Raw genomic sequence first — 20,244 nt, forward strand, 5'->3', positions numbered from 1 at the left:
ATCAAGAACCCAGGGCTTAAAGCCCAACAGCCTGCCTGGTGATATTGGCTTTGCCTCTTACCAACTGTGTGGCCTGGAGAGAGTCACTTAACCGCCCCAAACCTGCAAAATAAGACAGCCACCACTGGCTTCCTTTACTCACAGAGCAGGTTCAGAGCTCAATGTGGCACAAGATGCGACATGTTTTATGTGCTGTAAAAATGTCATTTGGTGATGAGTATGCCACTCTGAATTCCCTCAGTCTACCCTGAGCCTCGGTAGAACAGGAAAATCCAGGAATCTGGAGAGGCAGCTGCTTCAGTGCTCCCCCCACTCACTCAAAAAGGAACAGTGACAGCAATAAAGACCTCTTCCCCGACTTTCTTTTCTTTCTATTAAAAGCAACAAGCAACATAGTACCAGATTAATATCTCTTTAATTACCAACTTGTCAGTCACCAGGTGAAAAACTCCATAATTCAGTTATCAACCTAGCTCCACATGTTGACACTGATAGCAGGGATCTGGGGTCTATAAACAGATGCATTGGGGTCACCCCCTCTGCCGTTCCTCCCTCCAATGCTCTTCCCACCCAGAATATGAGCTCTCCATACCCCTCTGGCTGCTGGAACTGATTTAAGTCAATGCTTCCCAAATCTTCACTTCACGGCACACAGAGAAAATGAGATGATGTGTTCAGCATACACCGGGTGGGGTAGGGGAGCCACCACTGCATGCCTGAGGTGAGACTACTCAAGCTATGACAACCTGAGCCCCAGCTTGTCCCAGGTCCTACCCAGCTGCCCTGAGGGCTGAGGAAATCCCTTATCTGGGAGCTGGGAAGCTGCAACTTATCTAACAACCCCACAAGCAGGTACTATCATAATCTCCAATTTATAGATAAGGAAACAGATTTCCAAAGGCCAAGCCCCTTGCTGCAAAGTGGCAGAGCTGAAGTTGGGCCCTGGCAGTCCAATGTGGGGGTCCGCCCTGGCAACCAGTACTCCACTGGCCCCCATCTCTTCCTGTAAGCCTAGATCTTCCAAAAAGCTCCTCCCCATCACCTCTTCCTGTGTGGGACCCTGCAGCACTCAATTTCAGACAATGAACTTTCTCAGTTGTGCAGTGGACCTGTCTGTGGCCCAATCCCTCACCTTCTCCTGTGGAAGGTGGGAACACACATCAGGCAATGAATCAACACAAACTGAACTGAGCCAGTGTGGAGCCCCCAAAGCTGGCCTGGGCCCACACTCTCAGCACCAGGCCCTACAAGGTAACTACATAGGTCATCTCTACTCTGTACAGCTATGCTGCAGGGTACAAATTATCTCCATATTTCACACAGAAGAGAGGCACACGCTGGCTGATGGTCTCACAGCTACAAAGAGGTACAGCCAGGATTCAAACAAAGTTCATTTGGAGACTCCAAAACCCACACTTTCCACTTGTCTCCTCCTCAGGGGATCTGGGAGCAAGAGGTCTCAGGAAATAGGCAAAGGCTGGAGTCTGAGAGAGAGTGTTGGGGGACAGCCCCACTGGTGATCACTGAGGACCCTGAACCTGTGTAAAGACAAAATTGGTGGCCTGCCCCATACCTACGTGCCTGTTTTTCATTTGAATCTTGGAGACTTCTACCGTATTATCGAAGCTTTCCTGGGAAAGGGGTTGTGCTGATGCTATTATTTAGCCCCTATGACTTTAGTCATTAGTTAACCATTTAGCAGAAGCAAGCTGACAGTCAAATGAGAATCAATTCTTTTGTTTTAAATAAATACAGTCTCACTCTGTCACCTAGGCTGGAGTGCAATAGAGCCTTGTATCATAGCTCACTGCAGCTTTGAACTCCTGCGCTCAGGTGATCCTCCTGCCTGTCTCCTGAGTAGCTGGGACTACAGAGGGCTACCATCACATCGGGCTAACTATTAAAAAATTTTTAATAGAGGTGAGGGCCTTGCTGTGTTGTCTAGGCTGATCTTGAACACATGACCTCAAACGATCTTCCCACCTTGGCCTCCCAAAGTACTGAGATTACAGACAGACACATACGTGCCACCCTGCGTGGCCAACAATCACCTTATTTTAAGAAGTATTTGTTGCATGCCTAACAGGCACCAGGCACCAGACTGAGCACTGCAACACAGGAGAGAAAGACACTGTTTTTGAAGTGAGCAAGAACGCCTCCAAGAGCTCCTGGCAGGCAGTGGGCCCGAGAGGGTTCTACCCAGGGAGCCAGGGGACCCCTGAGAGCTCAGACAACTTGGCCTCCACACACGCAAAGCAGCTGTGACCAGAAACTAAAAGAGGAACAGCAAATTGCTGAGGGCAAGGAAAGCTACTCTCTGACCCAAGTGTGCCAAATTAGGGCAAAGCCAAGCCTGTCGGAGAGAAAGGAAATTCAGCTTAGAGTCAGGAATTTTAATTTTTCAGAGCCACGTGTGGTCTTCCGTCTTGTTTCTTTGTAACTGCGTCCCTCTCCTCCTGCTCACTGCTGTTGTGTCTGAGGCCTCTGTAGCACCCACAGCTGCCAATATATGTGCCCTTGCCGGAAACCGACACCCCCGCGGAGAGCTGCTTTGTTTGCTTTGTTCTGATACCATTAGATCTCATCTTTGCAACCCCAAATTCCACAACAAAACCACAAAAGCCCAATATCCATGAAGCCTCTGCTGCTGAGGGGCTTAAAGCAATGCTTCCCACCTTTTTCACATCACAGCACCCACAGCAACTGACAATATAAGTTCAGCCCTCTCATCACTCCCCCGGCCCCCCAGAGATGAGAGCTTGGCATCTCAGCACACCTGTAACACTCATGCTGGGATACCTGTGGGGAAGTTTTCATTCAAAGCACGGAAATGTCACCAAATCTCAGGAGAATCATGATGGAAGTGGAGACACCAAACAGATCAAAGGTCCAGGACAGGGATGGGGCAAAGCTGAGGCACAATCAGAGAAAATCAGAGCTGGTGGGGACTGCCCCCACCCTAAGGCCCCTGCCTGCCAGCCCATAATCTAAGCTGGCATAACTCAAAGCCACATCAGTGTCCCAAGAGGGGGAACACAGGCCATTCAGAAACAGCAAAGGCTTTGGAGTCAACAAAGGCTATCCACCTTCCCAACGCAGAGGAGGAAACCAGCATTCCCATGTGATACGGTGCATGCTGGAGATATAAATAGCTTCTAAAAAGGTTAGCAAAATGCACAGATGACATATCTACAGTAGGTTACTAAGGGAAACCAGGATGCTCAGTGCCAGCATCTCACCTGTTGCAGCTGATGCCTGCAAGGAACCCTGGGGCTCCTCCCAGGCTCTGCTCACCCAGCTGCCAGAACCCAGAACCTGGTGTTGTGAGTGGGCATTTCCTAAACCCTACTAATGTTCCCTGCAGGCCTTCTCCAAAGTAGGAAAACCTTTTTCCTACTCACATCTCTGTCTGGTTCCCATAAGCCCACTTGTTCCCAATTTCCTCATCTGGGAGAAGTCTGCCTTGTAGGGTGTTATGAGGATGCCCTGCCTGGAGGTAGGAGGAGACTGGTGAGTGGCAATCCCATGGCCCTTTCTCCTTCCCCTTTCTCATTGTGCCAGGCCCTTCTGCTGAAATGCAGAAGGTGGGGCATGCCAAGCCTGTCTCCGGTGGAGATTCCCTTCTGTAGGGGAAGTGCCTTGTGGACACGCAGAGGGCGTGCAGGGCAGCCACAGCTGCTGGGTTATGTCAAGTGTAAAACAAATCTCACTTGTCACTGAGAAAGCAACACCAGGGGACACCAGAGTAAAAGATATTTATAGCTCTCATGGACGCATCTCTGAAGTTGTGTGTTGAAGTTAATAGATATAGAAACAATACATCCGAAAGCACATAAATGGACTTCCACACTGAGACAGTGGCTAAATCTGGAACTTTAGGGATCCCAAACTCACCCCTAACACACATCCTCCTCTGAGTGTGGATATTCTGGGACCTGAATAAACTGGGCTCTAGTCCTTCCCTCTCCAGGGTATCAAGTTCTGCCTTCCTGCCAAGGATTAAGAGATCAGCCTGGAGCCTACAGCTAGAGAGCAGCTTGCCAGGCAGCTCCCCACTGGCCTGTCTGGACAGAGAGGGAGAGCTCTTCCCACTTCCCCTCGCTCCAAACAGTGCAGTGGCAGGAGGGAAAATCCCATCTCTCCAGTCCCTCCCTGAGCAGACAGCAGGGTTGCTGCAGAGCCTACACTGAGTCCTGAGGGCCAGGCAAGAAAGGAGAAGCTCCACAGAGGCCCAGGCAGGAAGCCAACCCCTCACTCCCAACATACACACAAGGCCCCTAGTGAGAAGGAAGATGCCTCAGTCAACTTCCACTCCAAAATGCTTGGCAGTCAAAATGTCACAGCTGCTCCTGGACCACCTGTAGGCTTGGCCAACAGAGGGGAGGCCTTCCCTTTGGCAGTGATGCTATGAGTGTGCTGCGACATCCCCAGGCAGGGCACATGATTGGGACAGAAGTCCAATACACTCTCTCTCCTCATTCTCTCTGTCTGCCAATAGCAGCAGAGGTCAAGTGGAAAGCACCCTGCTCTAGAAGGCCAAAGGTCATCTACAACAATCACCCGTTGACTGGTAGATTTCCTAATATGTAAATCAGGCAAATGATCCTATGACTTTGAACTTGACTGAGGTTAAGGCAGGGACCATGAGTGAGCAAGTAGACTAGAGGTTCCAACCTGACGGAGGCACTGTTGCTGTTATTCGAACACAATGAATGCCCACATGCGTGGGTGAACATTTTGGAGAGAAGGCAACTGACCTCTAGTGCCATCAGCTGCCTCATTCCATCTTAACTCTCTGAAAGTAGAACCAATGGAAGCCTACATACCCTGTTTGTTTCTCAAATTCTGCACAGAACTGTAAGCTATTTCTCTTCCATCAACAGGGATGCGGGCTCTGGTTAAGAATGAAAACCATCTGATACAACAGGGCATTTACAGCAGGGAACACTGGGCTTAGAACCATGGATCCCATAATGGGGACTACGCGAATTAGAAAGCACAAAGCTGCTCCATACCTCTGTTGAAAAGGTTCTAGGATCTGGCATTCTAGTGGAATTTTTGTCTAGAAAATTCCACTAGAATGGAATACACTGTTCTCTTCCATTCTGTGAACCTTTCTCTCTACAAAACTGCCCACAGTGGAATACAATAATTTCCTGTGCTATTTTTCACACACCCACTATGCACAAAGGGTCAGCTGCTTTTAAATATGCTAAAGAGTTTAAGTCAACCTATGACTTTGCAATGAAGATTCTAATGATACACATTTTTACTAGATCACAAAGGTAAATAATTTAGCTAGAATCACATGACTAGCTAAGGTAGAAATCTGAGCCCAAGCCTGTTTTGTTCCAAAGCCCATGGACCATTTTCTGTTGCCCACTAGACTTAAGGACTTGCATATATATGTGTATGTGTAATGGATACATATATCTATAAATCCTTAATTTTTATCTATATGTTTATTTATTATTACTACTGCAAGATGAATCTGATATTGATTCCTAGAAGCCTGGGGTCTTAATGACCAAGTACAATGTAGAAATGCCCTACATAACACATATGAACAGAGCTGAGACATTTCTACCCATGCTGACATCAGCCATGGTAGATCCCCATTTTTAATTCATTCCTTTGCACTCCCCAGGCGCAAAAGTACCGGAACATAGTACCAGGTACACAGCAGGCACTTGCCATTTGGTCTCATCATTGCTAAGTTGCTTATTAGTAATAAATCCTCAAATGCTTAGAGATGAAATAGCACTAACTTTGATGCAAGAACAAAAGTCTAGACACTGTGAGAAACACCAAGGGGGCCTAACAGACATCTTGGCCAACAGAGTAGGTGTCTCACCACTGGGTGAAAACAGTAGTATTTGAGTTTCACTAATATGTTTATCCTGCTTGGTCTATATCTTATGATCCTCCACTGGAAAGAGTAATTATGGCCATATATGGAAAGCCCTGGTTTTGTAAGTGGGGTCAATTTCAAGTGACTCTCTTGATCTAAGTTCTTTCCTCTGTAGAGGTGCCATTAGACACCTACTCAGAGAATGGCTGTGAAGATTACAGGTACCACATCTATGGACATGCAAACAATCCAATCAGCCCCACCGCATCTCAGCGTCCCCATGGTGTCCTGTGTGTATAACCACTTCAAATTGGAGCAGATTGAGACCCTCATCCCAATCCTAGTAACACCCCTCAGTAGCTGTGTGACCTTAGGCAACCAGCCTAACTTCTCTGAGCCTGTTTCCTCACCATAAAAATGAAATACCACCTATCTCATGGGGTTGCTTTATAGACAAAATAAGATAATATTTGCACGTGGCCTGATATGTATGAAAAAACTCAGTAAATACTAGTAGGGTTTAAATGTGCTCAGAACAGCTCTGACTACACACATCCTGTTGAACAGAGAGTACGGTCAAAAGTTATGGTGACAAGTAAAGGAGATAAAAGAAAGGAAGGTAGTGAGAAGTTCAAATTAGAGGCACTTTTTAAAAACCTTCCTCTTTCCATCCAATAAGGTCTGCCTCTTGTTTATCAACAATATGACTTAAAGTCAGTCTTAGTTGATTGAGCAAGCTCTGCTTCTTGCCTGCCACATCCTCTGATGAAGGAAGAAGGAATAACAACTACAGGGCAGGCAACGAAAGGGGGCCCGGGAGAGCTGAGAACAGGTCGTACTGACTGGGGCCATCGTGGTCAAAGTAGGTGGCCTCAGGCACCTTAAATGCCAGCCGTTCTCTATCTTCAGACGTTCCTCTAACAGTTTAGAAATCAGAGGTCACATCAAGGTACTCCCCTCAACAAGGCATGTTTCAGAATCCAACCCAAACTCTAATCACAATTCTGAAATCCAAATCTAGACAAGCTTTAAAGAACAGCACTCCCTTTATTGAGCACCTAGTGTATGCCAGGTTCAATGCTAAACATTTGGCATGCAATATCTGCACAACGGGATCATCTTATGTTTTTAAACCCCATGTTGCAGATAAGGAAATTCTACTGCTGGACTTCCCCCAAAGATATTCTCTAAGGCTTTCAGCTGCTCTTATGTTCTCAAGGACTTGAGTCTGTATGGCATGTGGAAACTCCTGCCAGAGTCTTCAACTCTAATAATAGTGCTGAATTCTACAAAATTAATCACACACAATCATCTTAGCCCCAGAGCAAAAGTGGGTTTGGGAAGAAGCTGAAGCTGGGACAGAGAGACAGAGAGAAGACGTTAGTCCTTCAGAAGCACAGCCTGGCCACCTCTGATTTGCAAACTCTGTCCAGAGGCTGCAGGGTGAAGTGTTTATTTTCTTTCTGCACAATTAATCCCTCCCAAAGAAAATCCAGACAAAGTCACCTGGCCCTTCTGAAGGGAGGCTGGGGGGGATCCCCTCCTCCTCCAAGATTCACACTGAACTCCTAACCCTTCCTCCCCACCCCAGGGAGTGGCTGGATGGTTGTTGTTTCTTTTCTTTTCTTCCCTGTGGTCCTTTGGTAACACCACAAATTACGCTTTCAGGGACTGGAGTCCCAGAGTGCAATGATGTTGTAATAAACATAACCAGGACCAAATGCCTTCCCATCATATTAGATGATGCCATTTCCCACCAATCAGGCTCCTTGGGCAGGCAGACCACTCACCAATGAGGGACCAGACAGAGGCTGTGGGGGGAGACCTGGTCATCTGCAACTAAAAATAAGGGCGCTTCATGATTGGTTGCTGCCACTTTGCAACAGGAGTTGGGACCCACACACCAGGCGCCACACTGAACGACCCACACAGGCAAAAACTTTCACAGCCCAGGGGTTCACACGGGTGGGCTGATCTGGGTCTGTTTGTTTTGTTTTCCTAATTTGCTGACTTGATACAAGAAATAAAGACCTAATCCAAAGGGAGCCTCTCGCAGACACACCCTCCCACCTAGACACCTCGGTTTCCAAAGGCCCTTCGCAGCCACAAAGAACTGGGGAATAGGAGGGGGGCGTTGGCCAGAAGCCAAGACACTCACCTGTCCGGCCGTGTCGTAGAGTCCGAGGAGGTACTGCTTGCCCCCCACGGTGACGCTGACTGCAAGGACAGAAGTGGGGGTGGGGAAAGAAGCTCACAATAACCTGGGCTCCGGGGTAATTTCGCTCCCCACCCGGACCCTCCTCTCCCAACCCAGCTAGGGAAGCAGGGGTGCTCCACGCGAGATGTCACCCCCTTTTCCGTTGAGCCCCGCTCACTGTGAAGCGGTAAGGAGCCGGGGTGTAATGTGGTCCCCAGCTGTCCGCCCCCTTCTCCCAAGTCCAGTAGCCACGTCTCGCCCGGTCCTCTCGAATGTTTCCCCGGGGCCTTGGGGCAGTAGGAAAGGGGCTGTGGGAAGGTCAAGGAGGTCGGCCCGGGGCGCCAAGGGGTGGGAAGTGCGCGGAGCAGGGGCCGTGTGGGGGGCGAGTGGGAGAGGGGGTGGATCCGTGGGAGAGGGGGTGCCAGGAGCGAAGCCTGGGGGGTGGGGCCGGCCGCCTGGCAGAGGGCGCGGCGGGGGAGGGGAGAGGAGCGCGCTCGGGGGAGGCGGCAAGGGGGCTCCGCCAAAGTTGCTCCAAAGTTCCCGGCCCGGGGAGCAGCCCCTTAGTCAGCAGTTCCGCGGCTTACCTGCGTAGTGGTCGAAGACGGTGGGCACGTACTCCTCCGGGAAGGCGTCGTTGGCATAGCTCATGAGTAGGCACGTCTTGCCCACCGCCCCGTCGCCGACCACCACGCACTTGAGCATCAGCGCGCCGGGCCCGTGAGCCATGCTGCGGCCGGCCGGCCTCCGGGCATGGTACCCCCGGAGCCCCCGCCCCGGCCCCGGCCTCAGCCCCAGCCCGCCTGGGGGGTCCGCCGCCGTCGCCGCCGCTCCGCGCCGCAGGGCCGCCCCCCCGGCCCCATGCAGCGGCTGCTCCCCTCGCCGGAGGGGAGGGGGCGGCGGGCCCGGGGCGCTGCCGCCGCCGCCGCGGTCCCCGCCCGGATCCCCGCCCCGGCCCCGGTCGCCGCGCCCGCCCGCTGCCCCCGCCACTCGGCGCCCGCGCCCTCTCCCCGGCCCGGCCTCCCCAGGAGGATCCGCCGGATCATAAGACCGGCCGGCCCCGGGGGAGACGGCAACTTTGGGGAGGGCGGCGGAGGGGAGGGGCCAGGCGGTTCTCCCCGCCCCGCGCCGGCCCGAGCCCCTCCCGCGGCGCCCCGGAGGAGGGCGGGCCCAGGCGCCTCCCCTAGCGTGGCCCCCGCCCCGCGCCCCCGCCAGCCGCCGCGCAGCCCCGCCGGCGCACCCAAGCCTCACTCCCCGCGAGGGCCGCGCGGAGGGGCGCGCAGGAGGAGGAGGAGTCGAGGACCGCGGAGGGAAGGAGAAGAGGAGAAGAGGCGGGGAGGAAGAGAGGAGGGGAAGAGGGAACCGCGCTGGGGGAGCCGAGGGCTCCTCGCGCAAGTACCCGCAGCGCCCAGAAGCGTCCAAAGGCCCCGATGCTGGGAGAAGACGTGGAGGCCTCTCGGGGAACCACGACGACTTCCACGATGACGCAATAGTCATGCCAAATTATACATCTGTATTTCACCTTCACCCAGAAGGCCAGAGCCATCGTCTTGGCTTCTAAGTGCACAATGGAACTAGAAATCAGGAAGAAAGAGAGACCACAAGGATTAAAAAAAAAAAAAAAAAAAAATTAAGGCGCGCAGGGTGGTGGGGGTCCCTGAACTATAAAGCAGGGACCCTGGCTTATTGCGTGGATTCCCCCCCCCCGCCACCAGCCCACGCCTTCTTTAGCACGAGCTTGAATCATTTACTATGAAACCGGTGACTAAGGGAGATACAGCGTGTTCAACCACTGAAGCACGCCCCCCAACGCACGCACACACACACACACACACACACACACACACACATACCAGCCAGAAAAGGGATACGTAGTTGGGTCTGGACCCGGCAAATGTACCTGGGCTCCACCTGGAGGCAACATTCTCCGAGGTCCCCTTTCGGTCCCCAGTGTCCCTCGAAGGTATTCCGTTGTAATCCCGGGGAATTGATACAACCTTCTGCTCTGAAACTTGGCCTGTGCTCGAAGCGGCAACTCCTGCCTTCTGCGTGGCAAGGCTTGAACACACCAGTCTGGCCAGATCCCGTTCACTGGCCAAGAGTGCAGCATTGAACATGGGGCACTGGGGCGGGGAACACTTCGCGCTAACACCGCACCCCACCCCTCTGCTTGCTGACTAGAGATGAATCGCTTCCTTTCATCGATTCACAGCGTTAGAAAAACGCAGCGTTGAGAGGCAAAGCCGAGGTCAACTGGACCATCACCCTTAGGTCGTAGGGAAGAAAACTGAGACCTAGAAAGGAGAAGCGGTTGTCCCAAAGGCTTCCAGCTGTTCCCAGTACTCAAGGACTTGGAGAACACCTGGGGAAATGTTCACTGTTGTATTCCCATTCTTCACTTTCCAGGAGGCCTGACCTCTCAAACTCCGAATCTGATTTCTGTTCTCCCAGGAAGACTTCGCAAATCCCTGAAAGTTCCTTGCAGATTCTCACTGAGCATCTCCCGGGCCCCACCCTTTGGCCGGGTGTGTCAGCAAGAAGGTATGCACATTGCTAGCTGCTTTAGATGCAATGAATCTGGAAGATAGGTTGTATGTACTAAATAACAGGTTGAAGAAATTGCCTTAAGGTCAATTTCTGGTTCGAGACTGGTCTCTGCCACTTCCTCGTAGAGGGAAAGAGAGCAGGACCTGTCCCATTCTTCGCTTGCAGGACCATTTGTTCAGGCAGCATTTACAGGGACTCGTATTCTGAAAGGAGGGTCTACCACAGAAGCTTGAGGAGGAGAGCACTCAGCCAGGAGAGCTGAGTTTAGTCCCAGCTCTGACCTTGGTTAGCAGTGTTACCTTGAACATGTCACTTCCCTTCTCTGGGCCTCCGTTTTCTCATCTATAAGTGAGAACTAAGAGTAGGAGAAGCTCTGGGAATGTCATAGCACTCCAAGTGGGGAACTGATGTCCGATGAATCATGCAGTGGTGACTTCATTGGTGACAGTGACCTCATTCTCTTGGCCCATAGAGATGCCAAAACTGACTGCCAGGAATACTTAGAGCTCTGGGGCTGATCCCTCTTGGTGTGTATGTGGGGTGGGGAGGGGGGCTATCCAGAATGCCCCTCTGTTAGACCATGAATGCCTTAGCTGAAAGCACCAATCAGACCTCAGCAGAAATCTCAATTTCCCATTGGCAAGGATGGGAATAATGTCCAAGTGGTTTAAAAAAAAAAAATTAAAGAAAAAGCTCTCAAATTTCAGGGATTGGAGACAGAAAGGACTTTGTTTCTGAGTGTCCGATAGGCTGTCTGCTTGCAGCTCTCCTTTTGTTTGTGCAAAATGTTGAAACAGACACAGGTCTGTGTGAGAACAGTGAAATTTTTTTCTTTCTTTTTCTTTTTTTTGAGACAGGGTCTGGCTCTGTCACTCAGGTTGTAGTGCAATGGTGTGATCTCAGCTCACTGCAACCTCCACCTCCCTGGTTCAAGCGATTCTCCAGCCTCAGCCTCCGAGTAGCTGGGATTACAGGAATGTGCCACCATGCCTGGCTAATTTTTGTATTTTTTTGTTGAGCAGGGTTTCACCATGTTGCCCAGGCTAGTCTCGAACTTCTAAGCTCAAAGTGATCTGCCTGCCTCGGCCTCCCAAAATGCTGGGTTTACAGGTACAGGTGTGAGCCACTGCGCCTGACCAAGAACTATGAAATTTCTAATTAACCTTTTCTTACTCTTTTTCCTCTACTTCCTCCTTCCTCCCCTACTTGATTCATTCCATATTTCAATTAAAAGCATTTATTGAGGTCTATTAGATGCCAGAATTTATTCCTGGGCAGGGGACAAAGAAAACCACAGTCACTTCTAGCTGAAGCATTCAAGGAACTTATTAGCAAACAGGTAAGCACTCTATAGTGTGAGCAATGCCATGCTAGAGAATAGAGAATAGGCTTCTGGAGATGTAGAGGAGGCAGTTAGTACATAGCTCTGGCTGTGCTGAGGAAGCATTTGCAGAAGCAGTGTCATTGGCCTGGAGCTTAAGAGTCTAACAGGAGTAAGGTAAGAATGCCTGGGAAAGGCCAAGAGCCCCGCATCAAAGCAAGAAGGAACAGCACACAACTTCCTGGGAATGGTGAGGCATGTAAGGTGGACAGAGTGCATGATTAGTGGTGCTGGGGAACTGATTTGTATTTAATTGGGAACCATATAATGCAGGCAGTCCGTGGGCTTCTGAAAGCCATATAAAGAAGAATGCAGGGTCTGGCATGGGCTGGGCAGTCTGCACTGTACAAAGGCCAAAGGCTAGGGCCAACGGGGCCACTAGGAAGAAATCTGGCCCTCACGCTTACTACAAAGGCATGGCCCCAGCTCAAGGCTGTGTTCATTGCAAGAAGAGGCACTCTTTTCTTATCACAAATGCGACTTCTGTTTGTCAAACCCTGTGCCCATTGGGGTGTATCCACTCAGAGGGGAAGCTTTTTCTATGAAGCAAAACATGAAGGCAAGCAGTGGCACTGGAAGCGAGGATGTACTAAAGGGAATAAACACGAATTTGCAGAACCTCTGCCCTATACTGTATCCAGTGATGGTCCCGGGTATTTGATGCTCATTGATACAGGACATCTTATTTCATCCCCCAAATAACCATGTAAACTTTATAGAGAGTAACTATTGGTTTGTCTATCCAGAACAGCACCATTTGCTTCTGCTAAATATTTTTATAATGTAATCTCTGTAATAGTGTGGTTTAAATGTAAGCTTCCATCTTCTTATACATCCTGCCCCTAGGAGCTGTTGATTAGCCCTAGGTGGACACCTCATTCAAGATGGGACAATCAGAACTCTTTCCTGCTGAGCTTTTTTTTTTTTTACTTCTTCTGAGGCAGAGTCTCACTCTCTTACCCAGGCTGGAATGCAGAGGTGCAATCTCGGCTCACTTCACCTCAACCTCCCAGGCTCAAGCGATCCTCTCATCTCAGCCTCCCAAGAAGCAGGGATTATAGGTAGGAGCCACCAAGCCTTGCCTGAGAATTTGGAATTTGGGATTCACAGCAGGAGTTTCTCCTCTTTTGCTAACTGAACTGGGAAATGTAAGCCTGGAAGCTGTAGGCCGTTCATGTTTCAGCCATTCACAAAATAGCCAATCCAAGGAAATGTTGCTGAAGTGCAGAGAGAAGCAAAGAGGAAGAGAGAACACCACTACCACTACCACCACTACTCCCCTGTCGAAAAGGCTTATGCCTGTAATCCCAGCACTTTGGGAGGCTGAGGCAGGTGAATCACAAGGTTAGGAGTTTGAGACCAGCCTGGCCAATATGGTGAAACCCCATCTCTACTAAAAACAGAAAAATTACCTGGGAATGGTGGCATATGCCTGTAGTCCCAGCCACTTGGGAGGCTGAGGCAGGAGAATTGCTTGAACCTAGGAGGCGGAGGTTGCAGTGAGCTGAGATCACACCACTCTACTCCAGCCTGGGTGACAGAGACTCAGTCTCAAAAAAAAAAAAAAAAAAGCAGAGAGAAAAGGGCCATCTTTGAGTTACTGATATGCCTAATCCCTGTGATCCCGTTGCACAACTGTTCTCCCCGTTGGTCAGTCAAGTTAATAAATCTTCCAGATTTTTGCCCAATGAGTAGGGGTTAGTTTCCTATAACTGGTAACCAAAGGAATCCTATTACAATAATATCACTGTAGTTCAGATAGGTGATGAAATTAAGCTGGCCCCAAATCACATGGCTAGTAAGTGGCAGAGTTAGGATTCAATATCATCTGCCTTCAAAGCTCATGCATTTGCCATGTTTCACTTTAACAAGTTATCAAAAGTTTTTGAGAAGAAAAATGACAAGCTTGGACCTATTTTTGAGAAGGTCACTCTGGGACTCATAGAAAATGGATTTGGAAAGGATAAGGGTGAAGGCAGAAAGAGCCAGGAGGAGACAGATCACAACAGTCTGACCCAAGCATGGCAGTGAACGTGAAGAGGAGGCAGTGGGTTTCAGAGAGATTTGGATGATGGCATCCATGGGGCTTGCAGTAGTGTGGGGATGACAGAGGAGGCGAGAGAGGACAAGGTTTTTACAATAATTCGGAGACATCTACATTCTGATTTCGTGTGCCTTCTCTTTTTTTTCCTTTTTAATGTCCTCTGTTGTTGTCTTCCCACTTCTTCTTTGGACTTCTTTCTTGCTTTTTAAGCCTTTCCATCTCCGATTGTTTCCTAACCACACAACTGACTGTCTAAATCAAGCTTAGATTAGAACTCCAGAGGACAGTATGTTCTAAAACACATTCATTTGCATCATTTTGTGTGCTCCCTCATGTCTGCTTAGGAAACAGAAAAATGGACTCCAAGGGATCATTTGGTGTTGTGGCTAGGATGCTTTAGGTTGCAAGTCATAGAAAAGTCAACCCAAACCAGCTTCAGCAACGAGGGAAGTGTATGGACTTCTGTTATGGAAAAGTCCAGAAGTAGCCCAAGCTTCAGGCATGAATTGATCAGAACTCTTTTTTCCCCCCCAGAACATCTCTCAGTTTTTCTTCTTCTCAATGCGTCAACTTTCTTTTTCTTTTTTTTTTAATTGCATTTTAGATTTGGGGTACATGTGCAGAACATGCAAGAGAGTTGCATAGGTACACACGTGGCAGTGTGATTTTCTGCCTTCCTCCCCTTCACCCACATCTGGCATTTCTCCCCATGCTATCCCTCCCCAACTCCCCCCTCCTGCTGTCCGTCCCCATTCACCCCAACAGACCCCAGTGTGTAGTGCTCCTCTCCCTGTGTCCATGTGTTCTCATTGTTCATCACCCGCCTATGAGTGAGAACATGCGGTATTTCATTTTCTGTTCTTGTGTCAGTTTGCTGAGAATGATGTTCTCCAGATTCATCCATGCCCCTACAAAGGACATGAACTCATCGTTTTTGATTGCTGCATAATATTCCATGGTGTATATGTGCCACATTTTCCCAGTCCAGTCTATCATCGATGAGCATTTGGGTTGGTTCCAGGTCTTTGCTATTGTAAACAGTGCTGCAATGAACATTCGTGTGCATGTGTCCTTATAGTAGAATGATTTATAGTTCTTTGGATATATACCCAGTAATGAGATTGCTGGGTCAAATGGAATTTCTATTTCTAGGTCCTTGAGGAATCACCACACTCTTCCACAATGCTTGAACTAATTTACACTCCCACCAGCAGTGTAAAAGTGTTCCTATTTCTCCACATCCTCTCCAGCATCTGCTGTCTCCAGATGTTTTAATGATCGCCATTCTAACTGGCGTGAGATAGTATCTCAATGTAGTTTTGATTGGCATTTCCCTAATGACCAGTGATGATGAGCATTTTTTCATATGTTTGTTGGCCTCATGTATGCCTTCTTTTGTAAAGTGTCTGTTCATATCCATTGCCCATTTTTTAATGGGCTTGTTTGTTTTTTTCTTGTAAATCTGTTTGAGTTCTTTGTAAATTCTGGATATCAGCCCTTTGTCAGATGAGTAAACTGCAAAAATTTTTTCCCATTCTGTTGGTTGCCGATTCACTCTAGTGACTGTTTCTTTTGCTGTGCAGAATCTGTGGAGTTTGATTAGGTCCCATTTGTCTATTTTGGCTTTTGTTGCCAATGCTTTTGGTGTTTTGTTCATGAAGTCCTTGCCTACTCCTATGTCCTGAATGGTTTTGCCTAGATTTTCTTCTAGGGTTTTTATGGTGCCAGGTCTTATGTTTAAGTCTTTAATCCATCTGGAGTTAATTTTAGTGTAAGGTGTCAGAGAGGGGTCTAGTTTCTGCTTTCTGCACATGGCTAGCCAGTTTTCCCAACACCATTTATTAAACAGGGAATCCTTTCCCCATTGCTTGTTTTTGTCAGGTTTATCCAAGATTGTATTGTTGTGTTGCCTTCGATGCCTCTGTTCTGTTCCATTGGTCTATATCTCTGTTTTGGTACCAGTACCATGCTTTTTTGATCACTGTAGCCTTGAAGTCTGGTAGTGTGGTGCCTCCCGCTGTGTTCTTTTTGCTTAAAATTGACTTGGCTATGCGGGCTCTCTTTTGGTTCCATATGAAGTTTAAGGTGGTTTTTTCAGTTCTGTGAAGAAGGTCATTGGTAGCTTGATCGGGATAGCATTGAATCTGTAAATTACTTTGGGCAGTATGGCCATTTTCACGATATTGATTCTTCCTAACCATGAACATGGAATGTTTCTTCATCAGTTTGTGTCCTCTCTTATTTCGTTGAGCAGTGGTTTGTAGTTCTTCTTGAAGAGGTCCTTTACGTTCCTTGTTAGTTGTATTCCTAGGTATTTTATTCTCTTTGTAGCAATTGTGAATGGCAGTTCATTCTTGATTTGGCGTTCTTTAAGTCTGTTATTGGTGTATAGGAATGCTTGTGATTTTTGCACTTGATTTTGTATCCTGAGACTTTGCTGAAGTTGCTTACCAGTTTCAGGAGTTTTGGGGCTGAGACGATGGGGTCTTCTAGATATACTATCATGTCATCTGCAAATAGAGACAATTTGGCTTCCACCTTTCTTATTTGAATACCCTTTATTTCTTTTTCTTGCCTGATTGCTCTGGCTAGAACTTCCAGTACTATATTGAATAGGAGTGGTGAGAGAGGGCATCCTTGTCTAGTGCCAGATTTCAAAGGGAATGCTTCCAGTTTTCGCCCATTCAGTATGATATTGGCTGTTGGTTTGTCATAAATAGCTTTTATTATTTTGAGATATGTTCCATCGATACCAAGTTTATTGAGGGTTTTTAGCATAAAGGGCTGTTGAATTTTGTCAAAGGCCTTCTCTGCGTCAATTGAGATAATCATGTGGTTTTTGTTTTTGGTTCTGTTTATGTGGTGAATTACGTTTATAGACTTGCGTATGTTGAACCAGCCTTGCATCCCCAGGATGGATCCTACTTGATCATGGTGGATAAGCTTTTTGATGTGCTGTTGCAATCGGCTTGCCAGTATTTTATTGAAGATTTTTGCATCTATGTTCATCATGGATATTGGCCTGAGGTTTTCTTTTCTTGTTGAGTCTCTGCCAGGTTTTGGTATCAGGATGATGTTGGTCTTGTAAAATGATTTGGGAAGGATTCCCTCTTTTTGGATTATTTGGAATAGTTTCAGGAGGAATGGTCACGGTTCCTCTTTGTGTGTCTGGTGGAGTTTGGCTGTGAACCCATCTGGACCTGGGTTTTTTTTGGGTGGTAGGCTTTTAATTGCTGCCTCAATTTCAGACCTTGTTATTGGTCTATTCATAGTTTTGACTTCTTCCTGGTTTAGGCTTGGGAGGACACAAGTGTCCAGGAATTTATCCATTTCTTCCAGGTTTACTAGTTTATGTGCATAGAGTTGTTTGTAATATTCTCTGATGATGGTTTGAATTTCTGTGGAATCTGTGGTGATTTCCCCTTTATCATTTTTTATTGCATCTATTTGGTTATTCTCTCTTTTCTTTTTTATTAATCTGGCTAGTGGTCTAATTTGTTGATCTTTTCAAAAAAACAGCTCTTGGATTTATTGACTTTTTGAAGGGTTTTTTGTGACTCTATCTCCTTCAGTTCTGCTCTGATCTTAGTTATTTCTTGTCTTCTGCTGGGTTTTGAGTTTTTTTGATCTTGCTCCTCTAGCTCTTTCAATTTTGGGTCTCTTCATTCTTCTCATGTGGGCACTTATTGCTATATATTTTCCTCTAGAGACTGCTTTAAATGTGTCCCAGAGATTCTGGTATGTTGTGTCGTCATTCTCGTTGGTTTCAAAGAACATCTTTATTTCTGCCTTCATTTCTTTGTTTATTCAGTCAACATTCAAGAGCCAGTTGTTCAGTTTCCATGAAGCTGTGTGGTTCTGGGTTAGTTTCTGAATTCTGAGTTCTAACTTGATTGCACTGTGGTCTGAGAGACTGTTTGTTATAACTTCCATTCTTTTGCATTTGCTGAGGAGTGATTTACTTCCGATTATGTGGTCAATTTTAGAGTAGGTGTGATGTGGTGCTGAGAAGAATGTATATCCTGTGGATTTGGGGTGCAGAGTTCTGTAAATGTCTGTCAGGTTTGCTTGTTCCAGGTCTGAGTTCAAGTCCTGGATATCCTTGTTAATTTTCTGTCTGGTTGATCTGTCTAATATTGACAGTGGAGTGTTAAAGTCTCCCACTATTATTGTGTGGGAGTCTACGTCTCTTTGTAAGTCATTAAGAACTTTCCTTATATATCTGGATGCTCCTGTATTGGGTCCATATATATTTAGGATTGTTAGCTCTTCTTGTTGTATCAATCCTTTTACCATTATGTAATGGCCTTCTTTGTCTCTTTTGATCTTTGTTGCTTTAAAGTCTATTTTATCAGAGATGAGAATTGCAACTCCTGCTGTTTTTTGCTCTCCATTAGCTTGGTAAATCTTCCTCCATCCCTTTATTTTGAGCCTTTGTGTATCCTTGCATGTGAGATGGGTTTCCAGGATACAGCACACTGATGGGTTTTGGCTTTTTATCCACTTTGCCAGTCTGTGTCTTTTGATTGGTGCATTTAGCCCATTTACATTTAGGGTTAATATTGTTATGTGTGAATTTGAAGCTGCCATTTTGATTCTAGCTGGCTGTCTTGCTCGTTAGTTGATGCAGATATTTCCTTGATGCCCTTTAGCATTTGGTATGTTTTTGGAGTGGCTGGTACTGGTTGTTCCTTTCTATGTGTAGTGCCTCTCTCAGGAGCTCTTGTAAAGCAGGCCTGGTGGTGACAAAATCTCTGAGTACTTGCTTGTTCACAAAGGATTTTATTTTTCCTTCACTTATGAAGCTTAGTTTGGCTGGATATGAAATTCTGGGTTGAAAGTTCTTTTCTTTAAGGATGTTGAATATTGGCCCCCACTCTCTTCTGGCTAGTAGGGTTTCTGCTGAGAGATCTGCTGTGAGTCTGATGGGCTTCCCTTTGTGGGTGACCCGAATGGTCACCCATAGAATGTTGTCCTTCATTTCAACCCTGGTGAATCTGACGATTCTGGCTGCCCATAGAATGTTGTCCTTCATTTCAACCCTGGTGAATCTGACGATTATGTGCCTTGGGGTTGCTCTTCTTGCAGAGTATTTTTGTGGTGTTCTCTGTATTTCCTGGATTTGAATATTGGCCTGCCTTGCTATGTTGGGGAAGTTTTCCTGGATAATATCCTGAAGAGTATTTTCCAGCTTGAATTTATTCTCTTCATCACATTCAGTTACACCTATCAAACGTAGATTAGGTCTCTTCACATAGTCCCACATTTCTTGTAGACTTTGTTCATTCCTTTTTGTGCTTTTTTTCTCTAATCTTGCCTTCTCGTTTTATTTCATTGAGTTGATCTTCAACCTCTGATATCCTTTCTTCTGCTTGGTCAATTTGGCTGTTGAAACTTGTGCATGCTTCGTGGCATGCTTCGTGAAGTTCTCGTGTTGTGTTTTTCAGCTCCATCAATTCACTCATATTCCTCTCTAAGTTGTCCATTCTTCTTATCATTTCATCAAATCTTTTTTCAAGGTTCTTAGTTTCTTTGCATTGACTTAGAACATGTTCTTTTAGCTCATGGAAGTTTCTCCTTACCCACCTTCTAAAGTCTGATTCTGTCATTTCATCACACTCATTCTCCATCCAGCTTTGTTTCCTTGCTGGTGAGGAGTTGTGATCCCTTGTAGGAGGCGAGGTGTTCTGGTTTTGGGTGTTTTCCTCCTTTTTGCACTGGTTTCTTCCCATCTTTGTGGGCTTATCCACCTGTTGTCTGTGTAGTTGCTGATTTTCAGATTGGGTCTCTGAGTGGACGTCCAGATTGTTGATGATGAAGTTATTTCTGTTTCTTAGTTTTCCTTTTAACAGACTGGCCCCTCTGCTTTAGGACTGCTGAGGTCCACTCCAGGCCCTGCTTGCCTGGGGGTCACCTGCAGCAGCTGCAGAATAGTAAGGGTTGCTACCAGTTCTTCTTCTGCTATCTTTGTCCCAGAATGATGCCCACCAAATGTCAGTCTGATCAGTTCTTTGTGAGGTGACTCTTTGGATATACGGGGGTCAGGGAGCTGCTTGAGGGGACAGTCTGTTCTTTATAGGAGCTCAAGAGCTGAGCTGTGAGCTCTGTTGTTCATTCAGAGCTGCTAGGAAGGTATGTTTAAGTCTGCTGCAGCAGAACTCATAAACCCCCCTTTTTTCCCCAGGTGCTCTGTCCCAGGGAGTTAGGGCTTTATTTATAGTATCCAT

General features: G+C 47.3%; 2 protein-coding genes across 5 annotated transcripts in view; one reads left to right on the forward strand and one right to left on the reverse strand.

The window, feature by feature from the left end:
- RHOQ (ras homolog family member Q) overlaps positions 1–9,097 on the reverse strand; it is a 58,213-nt gene extending 49,116 nt beyond the window's left edge. For 3 of the 4 annotated variants that reach the window (XM_054245000.2, XM_002757794.7, XM_054244999.2), the window contains exons 1-2: positions 8,633–9,097; positions 8,010–8,068 (exon numbers count right to left, since the gene is read on the reverse strand). In XM_054245000.2, the coding sequence (XP_054100975.2) occupies positions 8,010–8,068; positions 8,633–8,774 (201 nt within the window). In that variant the 5' untranslated portion in view covers positions 8,775–9,097. Of the gene's footprint in view, positions 1–8,009; positions 8,069–8,226; positions 8,357–8,632 lie in introns of all 4 variants that reach the window. The other variant, XM_078349412.1, reaches the window with a different exon arrangement.
- Positions 9,098–10,455: 1,358 nt separating this feature from the next.
- The window catches only part of ATP6V1E2 (ATPase H+ transporting V1 subunit E2), a 60,248-nt gene continuing 50,459 nt past the window's right edge, over positions 10,456–20,244 (forward strand). Inside the window, exon 1 of the mRNA XM_035272644.2 lies at positions 10,456–10,586. The gene's annotated coding sequence lies outside the window, so the exon portion shown is untranslated. The remainder of the gene's footprint in view (positions 10,587–20,244) is intronic.

Source organism: Callithrix jacchus, chromosome 14 (genome assembly GCF_049354715.1).
Source record: "Callithrix jacchus isolate 240 chromosome 14, calJac240_pri, whole genome shotgun sequence".
Lineage (NCBI taxonomy): Eukaryota > Metazoa > Chordata > Mammalia > Primates > Cebidae > Callithrix > Callithrix jacchus.